This window comes from Anticarsia gemmatalis, chromosome 20, assembly GCF_050436995.1.
Source record: "Anticarsia gemmatalis isolate Benzon Research Colony breed Stoneville strain chromosome 20, ilAntGemm2 primary, whole genome shotgun sequence".
Lineage (NCBI taxonomy): Eukaryota > Metazoa > Arthropoda > Insecta > Lepidoptera > Erebidae > Anticarsia > Anticarsia gemmatalis.
In genome coordinates, this window is record NC_134764.1 from 2,817,624 (window position 1) to 2,843,136 (window position 25,513).

The 25,513-nt window shown below is 33.8% G+C and overlaps 2 protein-coding genes across 9 annotated transcripts in view; one reads left to right on the top strand and one right to left on the bottom strand.

The window, feature by feature from the left end:
- The window catches only part of Cngl (Cyclic nucleotide-gated ion channel-like), a 400,426-nt gene that overhangs the window by 162,197 nt on the left and 212,716 nt on the right, over nucleotides 1-25,513 (top strand). The window lies entirely within an intron of this gene.
- LOC142981869 (uncharacterized) lies at nucleotides 7,754-8,887 on the bottom strand. Its single transcript, XM_076128007.1, has one exon. It carries the CDS (start codon nucleotides 8,885-8,887, stop codon nucleotides 7,754-7,756), a length of 1,134 nt encoding a protein of 377 aa, XP_075984122.1.

A 25,513-nucleotide genomic window follows, 5' to 3' on the forward strand; every position in this document is an offset into this window, starting at 1 on the left:
CCTGAGACTAGCTTATATTTCGTCACACATATATTTCTAAAACATTGACTTTCATATTCTCCGCAGGAGCGTAAAAGTCGTCCCTTATAATCTTATTATTTCCGCCTGTCATGTTGTATCTGAGTTTTTTACATGACTATTGATTTACTTTATTATTCTTTTGAAAGAGAATGACCGAACGCTATGGATACTACATAAATAAACTTTTATCTTCATACGGAAAGAGGTTTAAAGTAAATTGCCTTGCCGCAATAACCCCAGCGCCGCGTGTGGTGGGTTCGAATCCCACCCGGACAAATATTTGTGTGATGAGCACGAATATCTGTTTTGAGCCTGGATGTCAATTTATCTATATAAGTATGTATTTAGAAGTATATAAGTATGTATATCTGCTTATCGCTGCTCCAGTCAGCCACGACGAGTTCAACCTGCGCCGAAACGTTAGGCATTTTAAGGTAAAATGCGTGTTCGCGTTAATTCTCGTATTCTATTATACATCAAGCTCTGCTTAGTTTGGAATTAAATGACCGTGTGGGAGCTGTGCAATGATATTTATTTATTTAAATAAACATTAAAGCTGACTTTGCCATGCACCATTAATCTGGATATTTAATTTCAAGTAAGAAGGTTTCCTGTAAAGAAAAAGCCTTAAGGGACCTTGAATTGCTATACCATCAGTGCTCTTTTTACTATCATTAAGGAAGGGTTCCGTTTTTTTGGACACATTAGGCACATTTCTCCTACCATTGTTGGGCACATATAGTGGTATATAAAGAAGACTGTAAGGTGATGATGTAATGAGATTGTTTTTAAACTGTAATTAAATAATTAATTTATCCGATATCTGTTTCATTACTGGGCAAAGATCGCGATCTTCCGGAAAGAGGGAGGGAAAGACCTTTAGTACTTATAGGTCCCGTTTTTACCCATTGGGTATGGAACCCTAAAACTATACCAAACAATAAATACTAAAATGCTTAAGTACTAAGGCATGTTAAAACTTGATCATAAACGATTTTTTATACATGATGTAGTCTTAATAATTGTATAGTATTTGTAAATGATATATTATTGTGCATCGCTCACAAATGGTTCATTTTAAAATTATTTGTTCAGTTCGACTGTTCGTATAAAAATACAAAAACAAAAAAAGTCCCGTCATCAAATTAATAAAGACCGAACATATTCTTAAGTTTAACGACGCATCGTTCGTTCATTTATCATTCATTCACTCACTATCAGTTCGTTTCGGTTCAGCGGTTTTTGGGAAGATGGCGCGCATTGGACCCATTGAAGATGTGGTATATAGGATAATTTATACTGTTGAGGTCTGCATTACCATGGGATAAAACACGATAAGATTTTCGGCGCGTCATGCTGAATCAGCTGTTTTGGTATACTAAAGTTTGCACCCGGTTTTCGCGGGTTTTTTATGTGAGACCCATAATGTAAACATTTGGAAAGATTCAACTACGTTATTGTGTTGGATAGGCATTTTTGTATTATAATTTGGTTGGTTTTTTTTCTTTTTAAATATTTTATTTAACAATATCATTATGTTACCGATAAAGTAAACGTAATTTTTTTTTCAGTTGAAAATGGCAACAATTATTTATTTTCTTGTCGTATTCATAAAATTCTAGACTTATCAAATCTTCATGTACGTATCTATTTAATTTTAACAATTTAGCTCAAATTGTGATTAAACATGCTTGGTATTCTTCTTTTGGTACCTTTTTAGCTACTTCAGCTGTATAAAATAAGGTGCTGAAAAAAGTGGTTCAAAATCTTATAGTACAATCTTTATTTCAAAACAAAACTAAACACATCACGAATCCACAAAGATATACCTACCAAAGTATATCGATACGGAGCTACCATTTCACTCTGAATAAACCTTAGCGTTCCCTTGAGCACAATACATCTCAACAAAAGGCATAAAATCCCATTCTATCAGCGACTCAAAATACACACAATCAGAATAAGTAAGAGAACACATTCACTCGTTCGTTCAAATCGTTCGATGTTCAAAAGATTCGGTCCATTTGGTTTCGTTCAATCCTTTCTGACTACGATTGCTAACTAGGGGAGAGTGTGGGAACGTTTAACTTACTTTTGTTTTAGAGTGCACAGTTTTAGTAGCGCCTATTGTCCTAAAAGAGCAAGCGCAGTTTTCATATTCTCTTTAAGGTAGTAATATAATTTATACTGTTAAAAGTTATGCAAAGAATGAGACGGTATAAATAAGAATAAAATGAATAAGCAAGGGTGCTTTTTATACATTCAGCTGCTCGCTAGATGCAATATAGCTTTGGCCCATTGTATTAATTATAAGAAACGCATAGAATTTGTAAAACCCAAAATGGATAAAATTATACAAAACTTACTGACTATCGTGTTATGAAACAGTTAATGCAATCTCGTTTTAATTGATGACTAAGTTGATAAGTACCGCTAAATGGTAATGTGACAAAAAAAATGTGTCCCATCTTTGCAGTTAAATGGCATCCGTTAATCACCATCACCCTATCAACACTTGCAAAAATATATCACAATTTTATCAATATCAAAACACACCTGTTCAAGATATCCCGGTACTTTTACAACACTATTCCGGGAAGTGAGACTCAAGTATTCACGTCCCGCAGTCCCGTTTATATTCCGGGATCGTTTACCATATCACACAACACTATACAATAAGACTCTTTGGTATGCAGCCTTTCATTTTATATGTATTTCTAAGCCGTAGGTAAACGTTTGTGAAACAAATTAGCGTGTATTTTTTTGTTGAAAATATGAATAACTTATGAATTTACGCATCTTATGTTGATTATTTAAATACGGTAAATAACATATTAAGTCTACAATTTGCTCCGAAGAATTGAGAATAGAATATACTATATTTCAAGTTCTATAGGATTTGAATTTAACGTTTCGAATGAACTTCATTTTTACTTTTTCAAAACTCGACGCCGCTTATATTTTCAAATTTCGGCTATTCGATTTTTTTTTATATTTTACATCATTTTTTACCATACATCACATTATTTTGTTATCACATTATCATTTTATGAAAACAATTCTACAGATCATTGAACTCTTTTTGAAATATCACTCAGATTCTCGTCAGAGATCGTACTCGTAAGTGCACATCACGTGAAAAATCTTAACAAGCACGGTTCAAACGACCACCTTTACTTATAAAACACTACTTTGATGGTAATCCTAAGAGATACATTACCGTAAATGTTGCATTATCTTTTATCAATCTTTCCTTCAGTGAGATTAGCTTTTACTATATACTAATAAATTTAATGTAGGTAATGTGGAGTTTACTATCTACTTTATTTACTACCCCTCTTATGTCATAAGGGTTGCTTTACGTTAGACTTTTATTGTTTATATTTTGTATGGTTTTGCATGTTTTTTAAACCCTTATTTTTCCACTGCTGGGCAAGAGTTTTCTCCCGAACAAGTTTTAAGCCTTGAGTCCGCCACGCCAGCTGAATGCGGGAAGGGACTTTGGGTGCCTTCTAAAAACGTGTTTTTGGCAAGTAAGGTTTCATCTCGATTTTTGTTTCACCTTTAGAACTAACTAAAGATAAATAAATAAATAAATATTTTTGGATAACTCACACACGGTCATCTGATTCCAAACTAAGCAGAGCTTGTACTATGGTAACCAGACAACTGATAAACATACTTATATACTTCTAAATACATACTTATATAGATTAGTTGACATCCAGGCTCAGAACAAATACTCGTATTATTAATTAAATTATTATATTAGATAATTCAGAATGATGTTTTTTTTTCTTATAGTCATTTGAGTACGGGAAGATACCCTTGCCCAGCAGTGGGACAATAATGGGTAGTATTTATTACGTTAACTATTTGTTTTCTTGTTTTTATCAACTAAATATCATAAGCTTTTAACAAAAACATATTTCATGTAGTCCTATCAACGTTTCAGCTTTGGTGAGTGATGTTTAGTGACATTAAAGCCTTTTTCGTATAATACTTGATAAAAGAAACGCTTTGTGAATATTCTATATCGTATGATAAAAGGTTCACGATGATAGATGAAAACTATATTTAAATAATATAATGTATCGTAGTGGAGCTTTTACTATACCGAGCTAATCTCTTTGTAATGTTTCATTGTAATAATACGGAAAAAAAGGTTTTTGAAATATTCGCCATGACTAATACTTTGTGCAGAGAGTATATTAGTTCGATGTGGTTTTGTTTGTTATTAATTTGACAATAATTTTGGTAATTTTTTTAAACCACTTTATTTACAACTAGCTCACCCGCGCAGCTCCGTCTACGAATTTTCTTTTTTTTTCTCGAATTAGTTAAGTACATAGTACACAGAAATGTCTGTGTTTTGCGCTTAGCAACACATTTGACTATTAATTTGTATATACAAGAAAGATAGTGTGAGTTAGATAGCCTTAGATTTTATACTGAAAGTTTGACATTTTAAGTTTTTAACAGTAAAATATTATTAGCCTTATGGAATATCTACCAGGTACTGAATGATGGTCCATGTAGATTACTCAATACTCTATAGTAATAGAATGACGCTTCTTAGCTCAAGTAAACGTCGGGTAAACAAATAAAGTAACCTAACCTTTAATTTTCAATCACATTTAAGACCCGTTACATTATAATATTACAAGTAAACGTATTTTACATCCAAACATCAGACAAGAAATGGCCCTAAATCTTTCCGCCTTATTTTCTTGTTATTCGTCTAGCAAAATGACAAACTATTACCGGCCCTCCCTCCGACAGCGACCCACTTAACTTGCGATAAAAACTAGTCTAGTATATAATATCCAGAATTTTTGATAAAGATAAGCTTTTTATTAAAAATGATGAGACATTTCGGGAACGTGAATTAATATTATAGCGGATAGCAATAGCCTAAAGATATTTTGTAATAGAAATGATTTATTATGAAGTTTAGTAGTTAGAATTTAATAATGATTTGCTAGATATTTCGCAAATCATTACTTTTTATTAGGTTACTAGCTGACCCGCGCCGCTTTGCTCATGTTCTGATATTTCAAGTAGGTATATTATTTATTTAATTGATGTGAATAATGAATATTTTTAAAAATGTTCCGTCCTAATTTTTTCGTAGTTTTTGTGCGAAAGAAGTAAAATCAATGACAAACCTATAACTTTTCTTGAACCCTAAACAAAACTTTTGATTTCTACAAGAACATAATATACGCTTTATTTGTCTTGCTGTTATTAGTAATAGAATATTAATTTTCAACACACGGAAACTGAAGCAATTAAAATGTCGTTATTATGGTTTTATTTTGTCAAATACTATTGTTTTATTCTTCGGAAAACATTCAACGACTATCATGAAACTCTTCTAAGCTTGGACTAGCAACGCTTACATCATCTTACATTAGGGAAGCCGACTCGAAACATAAATCAAAATTTTTCTCAGCTGACCCGTTACCCGGATTAAGGGTCTATGTTTACTAGAATGTAATAACGGCTTACAATTTCTTAAATTACTTATTGAAACCCTTTTTTTCTCAGGTTTATTTGTTTACACTTAGTAAATTTGTCGTCTCGTGATTCGATCTAGAGAGATTATGTGACAAAAAATGCGATTGCGCGTTAGATTTTTTAATAGAAAATTAAGCAACTTTAGCTAACGTTAATGATAACCATGAATGCAATGCAATAAATAATTGCATTCGAATTCATTTTTCCACTATTTTTAAAGTCTTTGTGTCTTTCTTTCTCAAGTTTTTTGGTTGTAAGCCGTATTATTTTAGTCACGCGTGAGTAGATACTACAAATACTACTAAATTAATCCAAAAAGATCCCAGTAAATTGCGTCAATAGAACGCTGTATTTATTTTATGCAAATGAACAGCCTCAAGCTCATTGCTCTGTTTCTTCAGACAGTCGGTCTAGTTTACATTAACCCTTAACCGTTTGGCGGGGGTCCAACAGACGTATATGAATTAATATAGAAGGAGTCTATTGTGACCGAATAATGTGATATGACTGGAATAAAATGTATGCTGGTCTAAATGTGTGTATATTTTTACGATAGTAAAAAAAAGTATTTTTGTTTAATCATTTCTTGAACTGTGCGTAAAGTTGTTATTTTGATTTTCACGTATGCATTTTTACAGTGTTGAAACTACTTAAAATATTCGGTATTTTAATTATTGATAGAAGAAACACTTTAATTTTGCAAAAAAAAAAAAAATTAAATTGTTTAATATATTTGTAAAACCAGTTCCCACAGAACATATACACCCACAGAAAATCTCTTAAAGAGTCGGTAGTCGAATATCGATTGTGTTATCAAGTCGTCCCTTAAAAGACCAATAGAAAGAAAGCAAAACAGGTACTAATATCTTTATTTACTGAAAAATCTATATTTTCAAACAGTCTCTCAACATAAGTATCATAAAAATCACTCCACTAAACTCACCGCATTTCTCAGCAAATCTATCGCGAAATTCTCACTTCGGCTTCCCGTTGCCAATTCGATAACGTCCAGTCGCTAGGTGGCTCTATTTCACGGTCACCTAGTTCCGATGCCCTCTTTAATCTAAGCACTGGGCTAGGGAGAGCTAGAGTTTCAGCTCGCACTAATTTCCCGAGGGAAATATTTTGGCCTTAGCTTTTTATGGTAGTACTAATGCTATCTTTGTAGTTGCAGTTGCTGATTGCCTGGAATTGGTGTAGATTGTCTGGAAACATTAGAGGAGTTTTATAGTTCCCATCGCGTTAAAGCAGGTTTGCAATTATTGTGAACAAACCGCGATAGTTTAAAAACTTTAATTAGAAGAGTGTTATCACGTAAAAGACTGTTTCACTGAACCTCTATTGTGGTCCAACTGAAAGTCGATGCGACAGCAGATAATGAGGTCTCAGGTTCTGTTCCCGAGATTAGCAGTGGTATTTGGTTTCCACGGTTCTATTGAAAAATTCACGATAGTAGTTTGAAACGTATTTGCTTTCCCGGTGTGAAGTCAGCTACTATGTACTAAGTAGGGACACTTATATGAAAGGCATAAACAACTGCAAAATAATAGATCATACTTTTTTCGATAAAAAGAATTTTGTTGTAGTCACTGCAGCACAGAAATAAAACACTACCACCATATATACCACTATAAAGAACTACCACCAAAATGTTACTATCAAAAGCAGAGTACTACAATGAAGGATTCAAATAGCTATTCATTTCCTCATTAATCTATATCCAATCTCTTTCCTGTCGCGACCCTTGCCCTAATTGTCCGCTAAAATTATTAACATTTCGGATATACCGGTAACAGATCCATCCTTCTTATTATAAAGGTTATATATTATTATATTATATAGGATCGTAGGCAGGATATCCGTTTAGATATATAAGATTCATGACATTTGTTTGAGTGATGTTATTTGTGATCTTATTTTATTATAGTAGTATTATTTTGTCCCCTAAGAGCAAAGCGGTAAGTTAACAAGCTTTTGCAAAAATTTGGATTTATCGTTACCATACGTAAAGGTACCATTAATATAATTAGCTAGCCGGGTGGTAGATCAAATTTTAAGCACCCTTAAATAATAAATAATAATAATATAATAATAAATCATTTTATTTTCAAGCTACAATGGCTCATAGATATATACCTTACAAACTAACATATATATTAAATATATCATATTGTTATTAGTAAATAAATCTTAAGACTATGTTAGTAGCACTTCACTTAAGCACAGTGTCTTTGGTGCTATCCTGTGGTATAAGTCCGCGGAAGCGACGGAATACCACGCCCTGGGGCCAAAAGTCCTCCTTCATGACGAGGGGCAGCACATCGTTTGGGACGCGCACCACCAACGACTTGAATCCGACGTTACGGCGCGCCTCCAACAGCTGCACCCTCATCTGGTACTTGGTCCTCTTACTGATATACGTCACGACATCCTCCTTGTTGGTGAGGTAGTGCAGACGTGAGACGTACACCGGTGTGGTCGGTCTCGCGGCTCTTAAGCACGGTGTTGGCTCTTTAGGAGCCGTACCGCTGCGATTCTGGGTTCGTGTGGCGCGCTTTTTCCTTTGAACCTTCACGAAACCCTCGTCGTCTTCGTTCCCATTCCCCGTATCATTTGGTAAGAATTTGGGAACAGCAGTGCTCGCCGTAACGCTCGCAAAGTCTCTTATTTGAGTCTTCACGGGGGCTGCAGGCCGTGGCAGCGGGACGGGGCGAGCGGTTCGCGCGACGTCACATGGTGATGTCACAGGGGCAGGTGCGGGGGTGGGGGGCGCGGGGGCGCTGCACTCCACAGTACGCGACGGATGCGCTGGCGTCGAATATGCTGACGCAGAGTTCAACGACGGCGAATCGACGACTCGCCGGCACGTGTTGACATTCGATGCATCGGGTGTTGACCTAGAAACCGACACCTTAATGCGCAAATCGTTTATTTCTTTACGCAAATCGGTGACGGTATTCTGGGATGCATCTAACTTCACTAGCACATCCGCAAGGCTGGCCTTCAGCGACACGATGTCCTTCAGAAAGCTGGTTACATCGACGTGGTCGAAGGTGACAGGGGGCAGCTTGTGCAGCTCCTTCGCCATAAACGTCGGCACATCGTCGGGATCAGTCTCCTTGAGTAGCGTGATGATGTCTTGGATGCTCTTCTTTGTCCCGTCACGCCGGCGGGACACCATCTTGTCGCGCTTATTCAGCGTCGTGAACAATAGCAGCTTGGCAGCTGCAATGTCCTCTTCACTGAAGTTACTCGCACATATCTGGATGGCTGACACTTCATCCATCACATCCAGTTTTTGCTGCAAAAACGCCAGTAACTCATTCGCAATAAGTTGTGTACCCATCGCGAAAAAGAACTTAGTCGAGCGTCAGCTTGCGCCGCGCTTATCAAATTAATATAAATAATAACACGTCTGCATTAGAACACGACGCAAGCAAGAATAAATACATTAGGAAGCTGACTGCAATCGATATGAATATTATAAAAGTGAAAGTAGCTCTGATATTTATAATGCTTGTTAACCGCAACCGATTATAAAAATAGAACGTAAAACACTGCCATCTACCTGCATCCGGTGAGACTGTAAGCCGACTCCAACATAGTTTGGAAAAAAGGCTAAGCTGATATATAAAAATAGAACACAACCTGTTCAAAAAGTGGTCTGAAACAGACCTTGAAGCAGTAGCCAGAGAAAGAAAAAAATGTTGCACAAATCGGAAATCAAACGTACCATACGACAAACTTTTATTCCCATGTTCTAAGTTTCAGGAAAAATCTCAATCTTGTGATATCAAACACAGTTTACGTCCACTCCACTTGTCCTTGACTATAGATAATGTTTATTCGCTTGACAAATAAACAGCGCAATAAACATGAAGAATACGGCTATAAACGAACGATAAACAGTTTCTTTACGTTATGAAACGTTACTGTTAGGTACAGATACGACTAAATGTTGCAAAAAACTGGCTTTTAATAATAATGAGCCTTTTTTGATTGTATTGTTTGTATTTTATTCAAAGAAGGATATTTAAGTAAGGACTAAGCTTTACAAAACTGAAAATAAGCTTGTTTCGTTGAATTTTAAATAAGACGCTTATTTTCTTATGTTTTGTTGTTCTGGATCATATTTTCTAGCTATAAATAGCAAATTTTCTAACATGTTAAAGGAAAATGACCAAATCTATTTACGCTTTCTTTTGCTCACAAATATTAAATCAAAACTATTTATCCATGCTCTTTTGGTTTGTAGGCTATTACAGTATTAATTTTGAAGGCGTCTTATAGGACTATTAAAACCCACTACAAAGCAAAAAGATAATAACCAAATTGAAGAAATACTTTTTATGGACACAACACATATTATTATGGACCTTTGATTAACCTCCTATAGTTCAAGACAGAGGAATATTTTTCATAGAGACCTACATACCAAACGCTATTATACCAAATTAAGATAGGATTATGCCGAAATTTACAAATCACTCCACAGCATAAGTATTATACCAAATTAAGGTACGATTATGCCAAAATTCCGTTATCACTTCACCGCAGATCATTTCCCCTCACTTCTAAGTACCCAGTTGATATTGATTCATGTTCCTCTTGAATATTTACGAATGTTTTGGCAGCTGCACCTACAGAACCAGATAAAATGCGTATTTTGAACATATTAAAAAATAGACCCAATCTATTTATGCTTCCCTTTGTTCAAAAATACTATATTATACTACTTGCCATGGTTTTTGGTTGGAAGCGCACTGCACTATCAATTATAATAGCATTTAATTAAACAATTAACACACATCACATTGCCTAAAAGATAGTAACCAATCTATCACACTTATACTGACAAGATTCCTAGATCAGTCGTTCATAACATATTTCAAAATAACTATTTTTTCAAAGAAAGACGCCAATCTCTATAAGTACTAAGATAGCATAATATCAGAATTTCGTAATCACTTCGCAGCAGATCATTTCCTCTCACTTCTAAGTACCCAGTTGATATTGATTCATGTTCCTCTTGAATATTCAGGAAGATTTTGGCAGCTGCACCTACCACGGGATCGAATCAAATTAATGGCTGTTTTTCATCAATATTGTATATTTTAATATGGAGAATGTGATTGGAGTTGGACTGATGAATCGGTGCTGAGTGTTAATTTATAAACCTACTTGAATTTCGGGAGAAAAGAGTTTTTTGTGATTAAAATTAAAATATAGGTAGTTATTTCGTAATGAATAAGTATCATTGAATGTAAATTAATCATGTACTACTTGTTCCTATGCTCATAGTTTAGTATATTAAACAAAGTGTTACAATCTAGTTTTCTGCCTTCAGAGTAAATATTGCACAACATTGAATTTGTAGTTTCAGCTCGTTAAGAGAAACAAATAGTAGCTTTTAACATTACTAAGAGAAGATGATAAAGCTGAGGTCATTGACCCCGCCAGATAGCAAGATCATGAATCGTTCGAGATATTTGAATCAAATATGTCCATGCCATAGTTAAGATTAGGATAAGGACATAAAACGAGAGAAGGTTAATACCCTACAGTTGAAGAATAAACCGTAAATGATCTTTTAAACGACACTTTAAACAATAGTCCTAACATCTAGCCACATATAAATACTTTACATAGGTACTATACTGTAATCAATCAACCTACTTCCAAGTAACTAATACACTGCGGTACATTTCAATGTCGCTTGAATATTTAACGCCTCTCATGGCTAAAGATCAACATATAACATGTAACCTTCAGAGCATTGCTCTCAAGAAATTGAATATTATGTTATTATTATCAACTTAGCCTTTCTTCCAAACTATGTTGGAGTCGGCTACCAGTACCACCGGATGCAGCTGAATACCCGTGTTTTACATGGAGCGACTGCCTATCTGACCTCCACAACCCAATGACCTGGGATATAACACGATACCCTTCGGCAAAACTGGTTGCCAGACTTTCAAGCTTCTGACTAATGTTAACAACTGTCAAAGATCTTCGAAAATGACAGCCGGGACTCACAATTAAGCGTGCCTTCCAAAACACGGAGGAACTCGACATGTATAAGATGGTCACCCATCCACAGATCAACCTCGGTAACCGTAGCTTAACCGCGCGGCTGTTGTTAACTAAGCCACGAGCTCATCATTTTCAAATTGAATATTATATGAATGTAATCATTATTGTTTCCACGTTACTTGTGCAATCGTGTCGCGAGTCAGCCCAAATGTACTCATTAGGTTTAATTGAATGAGTTTTGGTACAGAATAGAGACTGTAGCGATAATACAATTTCGTTTGTAATTTTGAGTAAATATGTAATGGGTAATTTTTTTTGTTCGATTTTTTAACCGATATTAAACATATTTTTGATAGTACAAACTGTATTTATATTCATACAAAACTCAATAGTTTCAATGTAATTTCTGAAATGAGGCAAAGCGATCCTATTCAACCAATTTATATTAAGTTTTTATCAAAGAGAACACACATGCTACTGTTTTACACACATCCAGACAATTGTATGTCAAAAAGAAAAAATACAAAAAATCTTTGTATATGACGTTAAACACACACCTGTCCAAAGTATAACAATCTTAAGCATAATATTAAAGTTCAGTGCCTCGATTCTGTACTACTATCGACTACCGACAACCGAACTGTCATCGAGAAATTTTGTATGAAAATCTGATCAGCGCCTCTGGCGGGTGTCGTAGGAAACATTTTGGCAGTACATTCTAAATGTCAAAATTTCGATACCTAGCCGGTTGTCGGTACTCGATAGTTGTACAGAATCGAGGTACAGTAGCTCAATTCTCTATTACTATCGACTACCGACAACCGACCTGTCATCGAGAAATTTTGTATGAAAATCTAATCAGCGCCTCTGACGGGCGTCGCAGAAACTTTTTTGGCAGTACATGCTAAATGTCAAAATTCGATAGCTAGCCGGTTGTCGGTAGTCGATAGTGGTAGAGAATCGAGCTACTGTACCTCGATTCTCTACCACTATCGACTACCGACAACCGAACTGTCATCGAGAAATTTTGTATGAAAATCTGATCAGCGCCTCTGACGGGTGACGTAGGAAACATTTTGGCAGTACATTCTAAATGTCAAATGTCGATAGCTAGCCGGTTGTCGGTAGTCGATAATGGTAGAGAATCGAGGTACAGGAAACATTATTAAGTCATAAGCTTGTTTAAACATAAAATATATTATTTTTGTTTTCAAAACTCAATCGAAGTTAAGAGTTTGTTGGTAAATCAAGAACAAGGTTTGAACAATATAAAACAAAACTTTTACTTTCAAAGTATTATTTACTGATTGTTCGAACATCAACTTAATGGAGAAGTGTGGGAGAATATCGTAGAGTATTTTCCTTAGCAACAGTGCAACATTATGAAATAAAAGATATACAAAACTTTAGAGCGATTTTCTATTGTTTGTACAATCGGGTATAGAAAGTTTGACATTAAAATGTACCTAAAAATATGTTCATACGGAACCTGCTAGGGGCGACGATTGGTACCGCGATTCTCTACCATTACCGCTACTGAGAAATTTTGTATGAAAACCTGATCGGCGCCTCCAGCGAGCGCCGTTGAAACGACATTTGCAGTGCATTTTTAACGTCAAACCCTTTGATACTCAATAGTACTGACTGTAATCAATCGCGCTGCTGGATTTCATACAAAAAATAACAATAGCTAGCCGGGTGTCAATTGCTAGGGCAAAAACAATAATTGTAGCAGTTTCGTACGATAACAAGAAGTATTTGCCTTATACCTAATGTTACCCCGGTTGCTAGACGTTTCGGTTTTTTGCTCAGCGAACTGTCTCAGCAATGAAAAGACGTGACAACTGTGAACCGCTCTTACTTCTTTCTATTCTTATAATATTATACGGTTATGGACTATACTCTATTATTACGGACTATTTTCTTATCGTATATACGTATATACATCGAATCATATATCAAAGCCTATGCTAGTCCTATAATTCTATAAGTTAAACAATTGCAATTCATAATGAAGTTTAGATAATGACCGTCATAAACAATGACGACGAAAAACTTCTACAAAGAATTTTTGTAAAAATCTTTTCGAATATATGTTATCTCCCTCTTTTACCATTTCCCTCTTTCCCTCCTCCGTTCCCAATTTACGCCGCTCCATATCTTTATCAGCAATGATTAATGAACACTATGAATTCAGGACCAACTACCGTGGTGTTTGACTTATGAAATTGTTATTGATGTCAAAATTTGTATGCCTGTCGCCGTTCCTAATTAATTTCTACTTGTATTCTGGTATATATTTTGACGTGATAGCTTTACTAATTAGGGTATCAAATGGATCAAGCATGTAATATGTCATTTTGTGCATAAATAAACTCTCTAATAGTAAAACAGAAGTTATGTTTCTTTTTAAGGGATCCTATGCTTTTTAAGGCCGTTTATTATTTAGTTAGAACCCTTATCTAGCAGTACGTCAATAGCGTTAAATTTGGTTATTCAGGGGTTGCAAAATACTTCTCTTGCGTGAGAATTGGTTAAACTTGTTAAAAAAAAGGAGCACTCGAAATACAGTTGCGCTTTGACAAACATGGCATAGTTATTCCTTTGTACAAAATAATTTGAAGATGTAAAAACCGCTTATTATTATTATCTCGAAATGGCTCCCTGCTCTTTTCCATTTCTCAATGAGACTACTCGCTAGATTCTTCAATATCCCTTTCTTTTTTAAATAAAAGGGGTTGAAAGAAAGATAATCTTGTCATTCAAAATAATTTCAGCGTAATCTTAGTGTCGAGCTTCAGTGATAGTATAATAAGTATAAAGCTTAGGGCCAAGCGCGATATTGTAAGCGGATTAGTGGCGGGGCCACAGGATCAGCGGTTCTGATGTAATTGGACTCGAGTTGATTGATCGTAGACTATGTTTGATTGAAGTGCGGTTAGAAGTGAAACTTTTGAACGTTTGATTAATAATTGTGAGTAGGGTTCGTAAAATATGGGTTACATAAGAATGGTAATTTATTTTGATTTAAAATTATAGGCCGATAAATAAGTAGAGAGCGTGCACAATTTATCATGATTTTTATTACAGTTATGTTTGCTCCCCAATAAAAAAACCTTAATCCAACAGGCCACCGTCAGCTGCAATTTCTGCGAGTCATTCTAAATTCTGAATGTTGTATAGTTTCGCCAGCCACGCACTTTTCATTCCATCAAACAAAAGCAATAAACATATCGACTGTGTGCTAACGTGTCACTTTAACATTATAATTGTGACTGATTCAGAGTAATCCGACTATTATTTAAATAGTATATATTAAATAATTTATATATTAAATAATTAACTTGAAGTAGTCAATGTAATATAACTTTACACACTTACATACTTACACACATACATACAGGCAAACATAAATAAAATCGAAACCGAAAGAATCACCACCAGACCCTCTATAAACATATGAAAAAAAATGCAATAAAACATTCGTATAACGACATCTATCAATCGCAAAGCATATTTGATTCGTTTAAAGCTCGCTTAAGTACTTCTCAGTACTCGATACTGCATATAGAACGATTGATGACAGGTGAGGCCCTGACCCACTTTCAGATCCACGATGAGAACTCCAATGAGAAGAAGAGCTCGGATATTATGAGTTTTTGGAACTCGACTTTTTGTAAAAGTAAATTTTTGATAGAATGTTGAGTATGTTGGTAGAAAAAAACAATGTTTGACCCCGGAATTTTGACTATATCTATTGTAAATTTCATCGAAATTGGCACCTTGATTTACTGGTGAACGTTTAACATACAAACTGGTTTCCACATTACTTTTTGTTCTAGTATTTTGAAAAGCAAAATAATATCAATACATTTTAGCTTTTTTTGTTTGCATAAATAACGACTGCTGTAAATTTAATTCAATTGGATGGAAATTGTTATTGTTTAAAGGAGCTTTAAATGAACAATTATAATATATGTTTGAGTAAATGACACTGCAAAAAAATACTAAATATTTTTTTATCATTGTAATAAATTACAGTTCTGTCCGGTTTACAATACAACAGAATATACTCACATTTCCTTTACAAATAAATAAAATTTAAATAAATACTGCACGGCACCGGACACTTAATCAAGCACTTAATATGCACGCCGTTTCAAAAAGGTTCGATTAAAATAATTCGATTCATAAAGGTGTGGTTGCATCGGAAAAGAGGGAAAGAAGAGATAATTCTCATAGAAAAATTCTAGTTTTTAATAAGCCTTCACGGTTCTTCTAACTAAACATACGTTTTAATTTTAAGGTATCTTTTAAGTTATAGTTCTATCTCCATGTATAGCAATTCTTTGTTAAATTTTAGAAGTTAAACGACTTATACACATTTAAGTTCAAAAACATATATATTTTTTATTTAATGTTCCAATATCAATGGAACACATTTTCATTTTCATAAACATGCCATACTATTGAAAGAAAATCTTATTCGATCTTTCTATGATATAATTTATTCCTAATTTAGCTTTCTTGCTTGACTATGATTTTATTTCATTCCAGTCCCGTGGTAGTTACTGACATCTAATTACATTATTTCCTCTCGAAAAAAGGGTCCCAATTAAAAAAGATTACAGTGAAAATACTCCTTTAATTCGAGCGCTTCTCGATTTTTATACGTAAGCGGGTTAAAAACCCACTTCATTTTGTTTTAATCTCGTTAAAATACACGTCGCGTGAATCGAGCTCGAAACTTGAACTTTTTATTTGTGCCGATAAAACTTCACTACATATGGATGGATAAAGTTTGGCAGTTACATTGTAAATCCGTATTTTTCGGTCCAATAGTATGGAAGTATATGTATCTTTTTAAAATATTTGTAATCTTGTAAACATGTTTGTTACTCGTGCGTGCAGAAATAACTGCACACATTGGCCTAAGGAAAGAAAACCCTTGGCAATAACCCATATATTTTTAATGCTTCGGGATATATTTACATGCGGATGTAATCACGGTACTATGCGATAAGATATATTATAGATATGGCAAAATTATTAAACAAAATTCCCTTAGCAAACAGGTATCTTCAAGGCTATATTTATACGCTTACGCTTAAATAAATTTGTTTTAAACTCGGTAACAACAAATAGAAACACATGTAAACACATTTTAAATTCACGATTACTCTCGATTCGATAACAATTCAATAAATCTATCTCAATTTGCACCATCGGAAATCAAAAGCCCGCTCGTTTGTCGCCATTTATTCTAAAAATAACATCACAATCGTATTTGTAAACAAAATGGAGGCATTTGTTAACCGCTACATGAAACATTGACGCATTTACCATTCAATTTTCATTTCCCACTTCACGAGTGAAATGCCATCGCGTTTCGGATAAACATAACGCAATTGTTTACCTTCCATCCTGTTATTTTCCACTTAAATATACACTTTATTTTCACAACAATAAGGTTTATTTTGCAAATGTATTGTAATAGGTTCTTCAAGGTAAGTTTGATGATAATTTGTTGGCGAAGTTTCGAGTGTATCGTAGAATTAGGTGGAGGTGTCGTTGAAATGTTTGCGGTGAAGTGACAAATGGTTAGATTAGCTTCTGTTATGTTTGTTTTAAAGGAAATGTTCTATAGTTGGGTATTAGAATTAGGTAGATTGAAATACAGGCTTAGTGGAGTGGGTTACGACACTAAGTAGGTACCTAGTTTATATGCGGCTAGATCATTATTATTGGTTAATGGAGCTGGATTTCAAATAATCTTGTCTTTTGTTAGAAATTAACCGTTCAAATGCCACCCGAAACTGATATTTGTTTGTGTGATGAGTACGAGTATATCTGTAAGTGTATATTGAAATGTACATATAAATTTAAGTATCTATGATTATCAGTTATTTAGTTACCATAGTTCAAGCTTTGCTGACTTTGGAATCAAATGAGTGAGTTGTACAAAATGCTTAAATCTTTCTCATCGATATTATGACGTTCAAACAGCGAAAGCAGGTTTTGGATTAAGTTCAGTAATAAAAAATACGCATGTTATTAAAGTAAAAGTGTAGTTTAGCTCTCAAAGAAATTTTGAGTCTTGTTATTTTACCAAATGGTTCCTAAACACAAAAAGCTTAGAATTTTAAACTATTATTTAGAGAACAATTTAGATTAAACTAAGGAGGATTTAAAGCGATAAATCTCTAGTGACAATTAATTATTAGCGGCGGGACAGTAAGCCCCTCGAGTGTTCAGGCTGAAAGAAATAACTCACTATTGACTTTCTTAAAAACATTAATTACGTTAAATGTTTGAGACGTTTTAAAATGGACTTTGTAAAAACCACCTAAAATTTACAAAAAATATTTTCGTCGATGAGTAAATAAGGCTTTTATTTTTTGAAAATTTTATCTTGTTCTGTTGGAGATAAAATTTACGTAAAGAATAAAAAAAAAATCAGATACATTTTATGAAAGAAAAGCCTGTGATGCATTAACAAAAAAATGTTTTAGCTGTTTCTTTTTGAACCTATGTAACAAAATGCAACCATTCTTATTATTGCTCGTTGAACCTACTGATTTCCATAGATTCCCATGATTTGGACCCACTAATCACTACGTTTGGGATCGGAATAATGTTAACTGGATGACCTACGTGAGTTCGGTAGTGTTGATAGCAGTTCCTTACATCATCAATGATTTACACCTAATAGAAATATTGTAAAAACCATTTGGCGATTAAAAAGAGTGGCCAGGAGTATCTTGCCAGCTCATCTCATTGGCCCTACCCGAACTGGCGGTAAATTCACTCTCTGTATCATTGACTATCATAAGTGTCAGCATTTGACCTAAATTAATAAATGATTCGATTTTGATTTTTGTTTTTACTGTATAGCGTTTAAAATTAACAACTGTCGGACTAACACTGTAAGTATATACCAACTATTATAAATGCTTGAACAGTTAGTATTAACTACGTTAAATCCTACAGAAGACTGTCACGAAAAATTACACACGATACATACACGTTACATACACTAAGCCTGTTTTAGACCTACAAAGTTGACAGAATATTTGAAGTTAAAACAAAAATTCCTCTTTGCCACACATTTTTTCACAGGACCATAAATAAATTCTCGCGTGGAACGTGATTTTGACGTTGTATAAAATGCCACGTGATATTAATCACTTACGAAATAAATTCTACATTTTGTTGGCAGTTAAAAATGGCGGTATCACTTTCCTTTTTGAATGACAATTTACGTAATATGTTTATTTTTAGCTTATATTATCCTGTTATAAGATTATGTTTTTTGTTATGTAAATAAATACATTCATTTCAAATAGTACAAATACCCAAAAAATGTATTAGGTCGGGGAAAAGGTCTTTTCGCATTATAGTATGTATGAACTTGTAATGAAATCTCTTTGGCTTCAAGAATCAGAAATGAGTACACGGTTCATTAAGTTGAAAAGCTCGTGAGGTACCTAAATATCGAGCTTTTTTGTGTAGAGAAAAGATTTTATTACAAGTTCATACATACTATAATGCGAAAAAACTTTTTCCCCGAGCTAATATTTGAAGCTAAAACAATATCGAATATTAATTTTGTTTAAAATTACACAACTGGTGAGATTTGAGAACTTTTATTAGATAAAAAGATACGGATCTCTTATACGTTGCCCCAATACTATTCTATGACTATGCCAATTTATCCGTCATGCTTAGGACTAAAAAGGCACAAAGCATTATCCCAAAGTTTACCATTTTTAACTTTCTAATTCAATCCTGCATATGAGTTAATAGTCCGTGCAGTGTCAGCGGCGGTGTCTGACATTATCTAGGCAGTCAAGTTGCGTGTCGGCCGACAACCGCGACACTTGGGACACTCACGACATCTGTCATGAGCTGAACGGAACTACCGGCGGTGTATAAATGAGGAATAGCCAACATTATGAGGTTATATTAGCATTAGTTTTGTTTTTGCTATAACACAAAATCTTATTTGATATCGTCAACTGAATTACACAATTGTGCAATTCACTATGGTGTAATCAAAATTGTGGAAATCAGTAGGTTCAAGGAGCAATAATAAGAATGGTTGCAGCCTGTTACATAAATAAAAAAAAACAGCTAAAACTTTTGTTTGGTAATGCATCACAGTCTTTTCTTTCATAAAATGTATGCTTGCTTGTCGTATGGTTAGTGGTCAACCTAGTGTCAAAGTTGTTCAAGCCGCCCGAAAGGCCTTTGATATGGTTTAACGACTGTTATCTGAGTAGACAACAGCCGGGACCGATTTTTTACGTGCCCACCGAAGCACGGAGACGCCCAGCTCAATTACCACTATGCGGTCACCCATCTATGGAATGACCGCGCCAACGGTTGCTTAACCCACCAATCGTTTACCGATCGGTAAGCGCAACTGGCTATGGGCGCCTCAAAATGTATATCCTATATAAACGCTCTTTATATAAAACTGTCCAGTAAAAATCTCCTTAACTTGACTAACAAATTATTAAATAAACGACATTTGTCTCAAACAAAGGGCCTTTACAAAAGCACTTAGAAATATTAAGCTCTGTTTTTGAAGGCTCTTGTTTCTATTAACAACAACTGAATTAATTCCTTCTTATTTAAAGAGTTGCGGTTTATTTAACGAATTTGGCAAAGACTCCAGCGTTTTGAAGTTTGTTGGGGCTTCTGACTGGTGAAAAACGTGGGGAAATATTTTTTTTATGAATAAATTTAGACAAAGACTTGACATCTAGGGGTAGTTAGGCACTATTTTTAATTTATACGAATTTTGCGAGCTTTTAAATTCCATCACAATGTCTTTTAATTGTCTTACAACAATAAATTGGTGAATTATGGAAATATTAATTCCCACTGATAAACACGAAACTATGTTTCTTGATAAAATGCAATTATTTTAATACCATATCTCAATCTTGACTAAACGGTCACTGCCGTAGCTCAATTCTCTACTACTATCGACTACCGACAACCGAACTGTCATCGAGAAATTTTGTATGAAAATCTGATCAGCGCCTCTGACGGGTGTCGTAGGAAACATTTTGGGAGTACATTCTAAATGTCAAATGTCGATAGTGGTAGAGAATCGAGGTACTGGTCATAAAATCTGACGCTTGGGGATCAGCAAAATCATATGATGTCTCGCCCTACCTAAACTGAAACTACTTGTATTTTAGCACTCCTATAGATAAATGGGCATGGTGCTATAAATCGACTCTCCTAACAGTCAATTCAAATATTTCAAGATTAATAAATAGAAAAACTGTTTTAAAAATTTGTAATTTAAATCTTCCAACGCAATTGACTCCACAGATTACGTCATTTGACAACAATCTGACATTAAGCCCATAGTTATCACGTCATCAATTTCGCATCATAAAACAGCTATGACAACAAACACCACCGTCCACAATCGCAATCAATATGCGAGTGATATGACGTATTCAGTACAATCTGTCATGCGACGAGTACACTGCACTCACTAATCGTCAACTGCGTATAAACGTCATGATCTTTTTGTGTAAGCCTTTTGTAATTAAATCGTTTGTTTTATTAAGAACAGAACTAAAATGGCTGAGTGATGAGTAATTGTTTTAATGAGCTATTTTATAGAGTTTTACTTCTGTAAACTTCAAAGTAGTAAAGTATACAGAGATTTGATCGTCTAAAAATTTTGTTGTTTCGGCAATCAAAAGTGCAAAATTTTATTGAATGATGTTGAAAAATCTACTGTGTACTCTAATAACTCTTTAATTTATGAAAAATGACTTTTAAACATCATAAGAATACTTTTTAGTTACTGAAGCTATTGGTGATAACTACAATGATGCCAAATTATTGCTGCTTTATTAATATCTTTAATTTGTAAAGAAAATCTTCCTAACATTTACTCCATAACGGGTCTAAAACGCGATTGAAAATAAAGTTAGAATACCTTATTTGTTCACCCGATGTTTCGATCGAATTACATCGACCGTGGTCGTTTAAAGTGTTAGTTCAAAATTGTTAATTTCAGCAAGTCAGTCTTACTGTTATAAGTGTGTTAAGCGCCTTTTATTCGGAAAGCATCTTAAAATGTCTGTGAAAAGCCCAATATTCGAAGCCTACGTATAAGTACCACGTGGTTTGAGGTGCTTTGAGTTGGCCCAACTTTAATGGAAAAAAGTTCCTGAAACACTTTGAGAGATTCAATATTGAATTGTAACATGTACTTTCATGTTGTTTACGGATAAGAGTGGAATAAAACTGACTGTACTTTGTTTAAGTACTTTATTGTGACGAACATTAGGTATTTAAGTTACTGTGTGTTTTTGAATTAATTACTAACCATGAGTTTGAAAATTCAAGTACATTTTGAAGACTTATTTTCTTCCTTTACTTCTTTCCGTAGCTAATATTTATAAATATTTACCCATTTGTAGTTTCCCGATCGATTGCAGGGACAGATTGGTAACTCTTAGATTATCAGGCATTAGATATAACTGAATATGCTGAAAATACTAAAACTGTACACAACTTATTTATTCTTAATATTTTAACGTTGTTTTTGGGAGGTTAAAACAACCTTGTAATGTTATTTACAGCAACAATAAAGATAATTTACACTATATATATAAATAGATAAAAAATATTTAAAAAAAAAAACAAATATAAAAATAACTAAATATGGGAAGTGTACTAAGCGTCGTAGTACTCTTTCATAAAAAACCGTTTTAGATCTAAAATAAGAATTAAAAATAATGTCTAGTAAAAAGGTATTTTCCTGTTCTTCATATTCCTTTCCACATCCCCTAACTTCCCTTTTACTATGTAGGTCATGTTTACTGAAAAATCAGCACGCAATATTTAATATCGGTTGATCGTATTTCGTCGAGTATCAGATTCCTCAGGCGTGCGTACAGCCTCGATCAAGATGTTGGCAGTCATAATATTTATTCTTACTTTTACTAAAAGATAATAATAATATAGGAAATTGCAATTTTTTGTTAGACATTTGTTGTAAATTATTAACTCATGGTTATCATAAGTTTATTATTTCTTCGTTAATCTAGTGAGATTAATGCAAATTCATGATGAAATTTAATAACAATTACTTTAAAGACTTATCTAAAGAACCACGAGTGACAATGCAAATGATTAGATACGCTAATTTGATCAAGAAATCCGTAACTATAGGGTAATAAACTACGGCATAAAAACCTCTAGTAATGTTGATAAAAATATCCATTAGTACACTTATGTAGCAAAAAATCTAAGTTTAAACCTTTTAAAGTACTCATGTATAAGACAGCTCATTAATCAACATATCTCAAGTCATCACATTAGAACCATATCATTCTAATCTTAAAAGATATTACTAGCAATTTAGTAAAAGATCTCTCACTTTTCTTTCACCGAAAGAAGCCGGTTTGAACAAAGACTTGGCAATTTATTTACTTTTAAAACTACTTTGGAAGAGTACGGTTTATCTCGGTTCAAAACAAACCGCTCGATAAAAAACGGATGAATGATGATGAAAGGCTTTGCTAAGGGTGAGTTTACACTAGCGAATGTACTGCCAATTTGCTGTACTTCAAGTTTAAAGATTAATTAATAATAATTGTTGTTATTCTACAAGTAATTATTTAATAACGTTAATAATATAAAAAGGAAATTTCGTGTGTTTCTTACCAGTATTTGCGACCTCGTCGGTTAAACCGCATATGTGAGTAATAGCTTCTCGATTTCATAACTGTATTTCCGTTATAAAATCTTGAAAACTTACAGATAATTAATAGTTAGAAGTAGCAAAGAGTAGAAGTTCGTCTTCCAGATAACAAGAAATATGTTATTGTTACTGTACAGAATCATACGTCTTTTCTCATGTCTTCATCAATATATAAGTATCAAAGTTATGTACGTAACGCAGATACTTATCTATATACTGAATTTGAACTGTATTCTTTCACTGATCGCAATATAGTAACTAGTCGGTAACATACTAAAGAAAAGCTGGAAATTGTTAATGTATACGCTCACTTAGAAGGTTGAACTTTGTTCAGTCTTTAGGCTTCAATTAATTTTCTAAGTTTTCTTTATTGTCTGTTAAAGCCGTAAGTTTTTATTAAGTAGTTTGTATAGCACTTTAAAATAATTGTTTATAGGGTTAATTTTCCTATTTTTATCCACTGTAGAGTATAATTCTGTTAAGTATGATAATTCCGACCAGCGCCCCTGGCGAGTGATTTGTGAACTAATTTTATCGTTCAATTAACATGTCAAACTGCCGATACCCAACTGTTCCGGTTGTATAAAATAGGGCTACTGGTACACCTTAATACAGAAAAAAAGGCAAATTACATCAGATTTTCAAAACAAAAACACTTAGTACACTAATTCTATGGATATTTTTTTTTAATACAACAATTGTTTATACAAAACTGGAGGTAGTTAACTTTACAAAAACCATTGACGCGAAGAAGAAGAATACAAAAATTCGATGTAAAAGTAAACAATAGCCAAGAGTAGCGTTGTAACTAACCGTGGTTCGTGTATAGATACCGATCATCTCCGTGATCTATCTGTCGATCTCAAACCATGCAGAAGACTGTAGCACCTCGGTTCACTTACAAAGACTTTGTTAGGGAAACTAATTAAAAATTGTAAAATTTATGCGAGAAACTGCATATTAATCTGGAATTATTTTTTTGAAACCAATATTTTTTATAGGCAGATAGTAGCTGAACGAAACTTTGTCCGCGTGGAAAAGTATCTTAGTATAATAATGTAAGTCAATACTTTTGAACTAATACTATAAATGTGGAAGTTAGTCTTGTCTTCAAAGTTTTCACAGCTCAACCGCAAAATTAATTTGGATGCAATGGAGCATAAGTATTATAAGTAATGTGTTGAATGGATTTAGTTGATGACCCGGAATCAAACCCACACTGTCTTGCCACAATTTGATTTATTCCGAATTACGTAGTAGTAGAAGATCCCATTAATATTTGTCATATTAAGAAAATCAGAAACTACTTTCAATCAATTTAATACGACAGTCTACAAATTCATTAAAAACATGCAGTATTTTTTCTGGTTACAATAATGTTGTATGTAATGTCTCTTTAAACTTATCAAAAATATTTTAACATAAAAGATGTTTGGAATTAAATTCAATATTTGACAATGTTTTTGGGAACAATACATTTTAATATAACATTTTATGCTTATTGTTTCCTACACAATGGTTTTAAATATGATCTACTTAAAAAGTATTTTATTACATTTACTTTTCATGAAAAGTGGATATTATTTCTGGTAAAATGTTAATGTTCTTTGTCCATATCGAGTGGGAGGATACAATTGCAAAGCTGCTTATCTACCTACACATTGAAATAAATTTATAAGAAATAAGAATTAAAAGTTAAAAATATCGTTTGTGACTGTATAGTAGAAAAGGTCATTGTTCGGGAAAGAGAGATTATTTAAAGTTACTTTTCATATGACAGTCGAAATGATTCAGCTCGCTTGTTATACTATGGTGTAGGCAGAGGCATATAACGAAAAACATTAATCTATGGCATTGATAATATAATTAAATAGATTCATAAAATAGAGAATAAGTTTACTCTTAGTGCTGAATTTATGCAAGGTACGTTACTCAGTGCGAAGCAGGAATTGGACCCATGACCCTTGTAGTTACCAGTTAAATGTATCAGTATCACTAAAATTATCAGTAAAATAATCAATTTAGTCAGAAGTTACCTAAACACAGATAAGAAATCCACAGGTCAACCCCTTTCATAATACATTTTCTCCTCATGGGTTTAACCCAAAAGTCACGGCGGACTCAAGAAACATTGAAACCACGGACATAAGTACAGTCAAACTCGTCACAACTATCGGGTCACTCAAGTGTTTGTTT

What these genes read in the sequence shown, in the direction of transcription:
- LOC142981869 (XM_076128007.1), bottom strand. Translation starts at nt 8,887, where the DNA reads ATGGGTACACAACTTATTGCGAATGAGTTACTGGCGTTTTTGCAGCAA.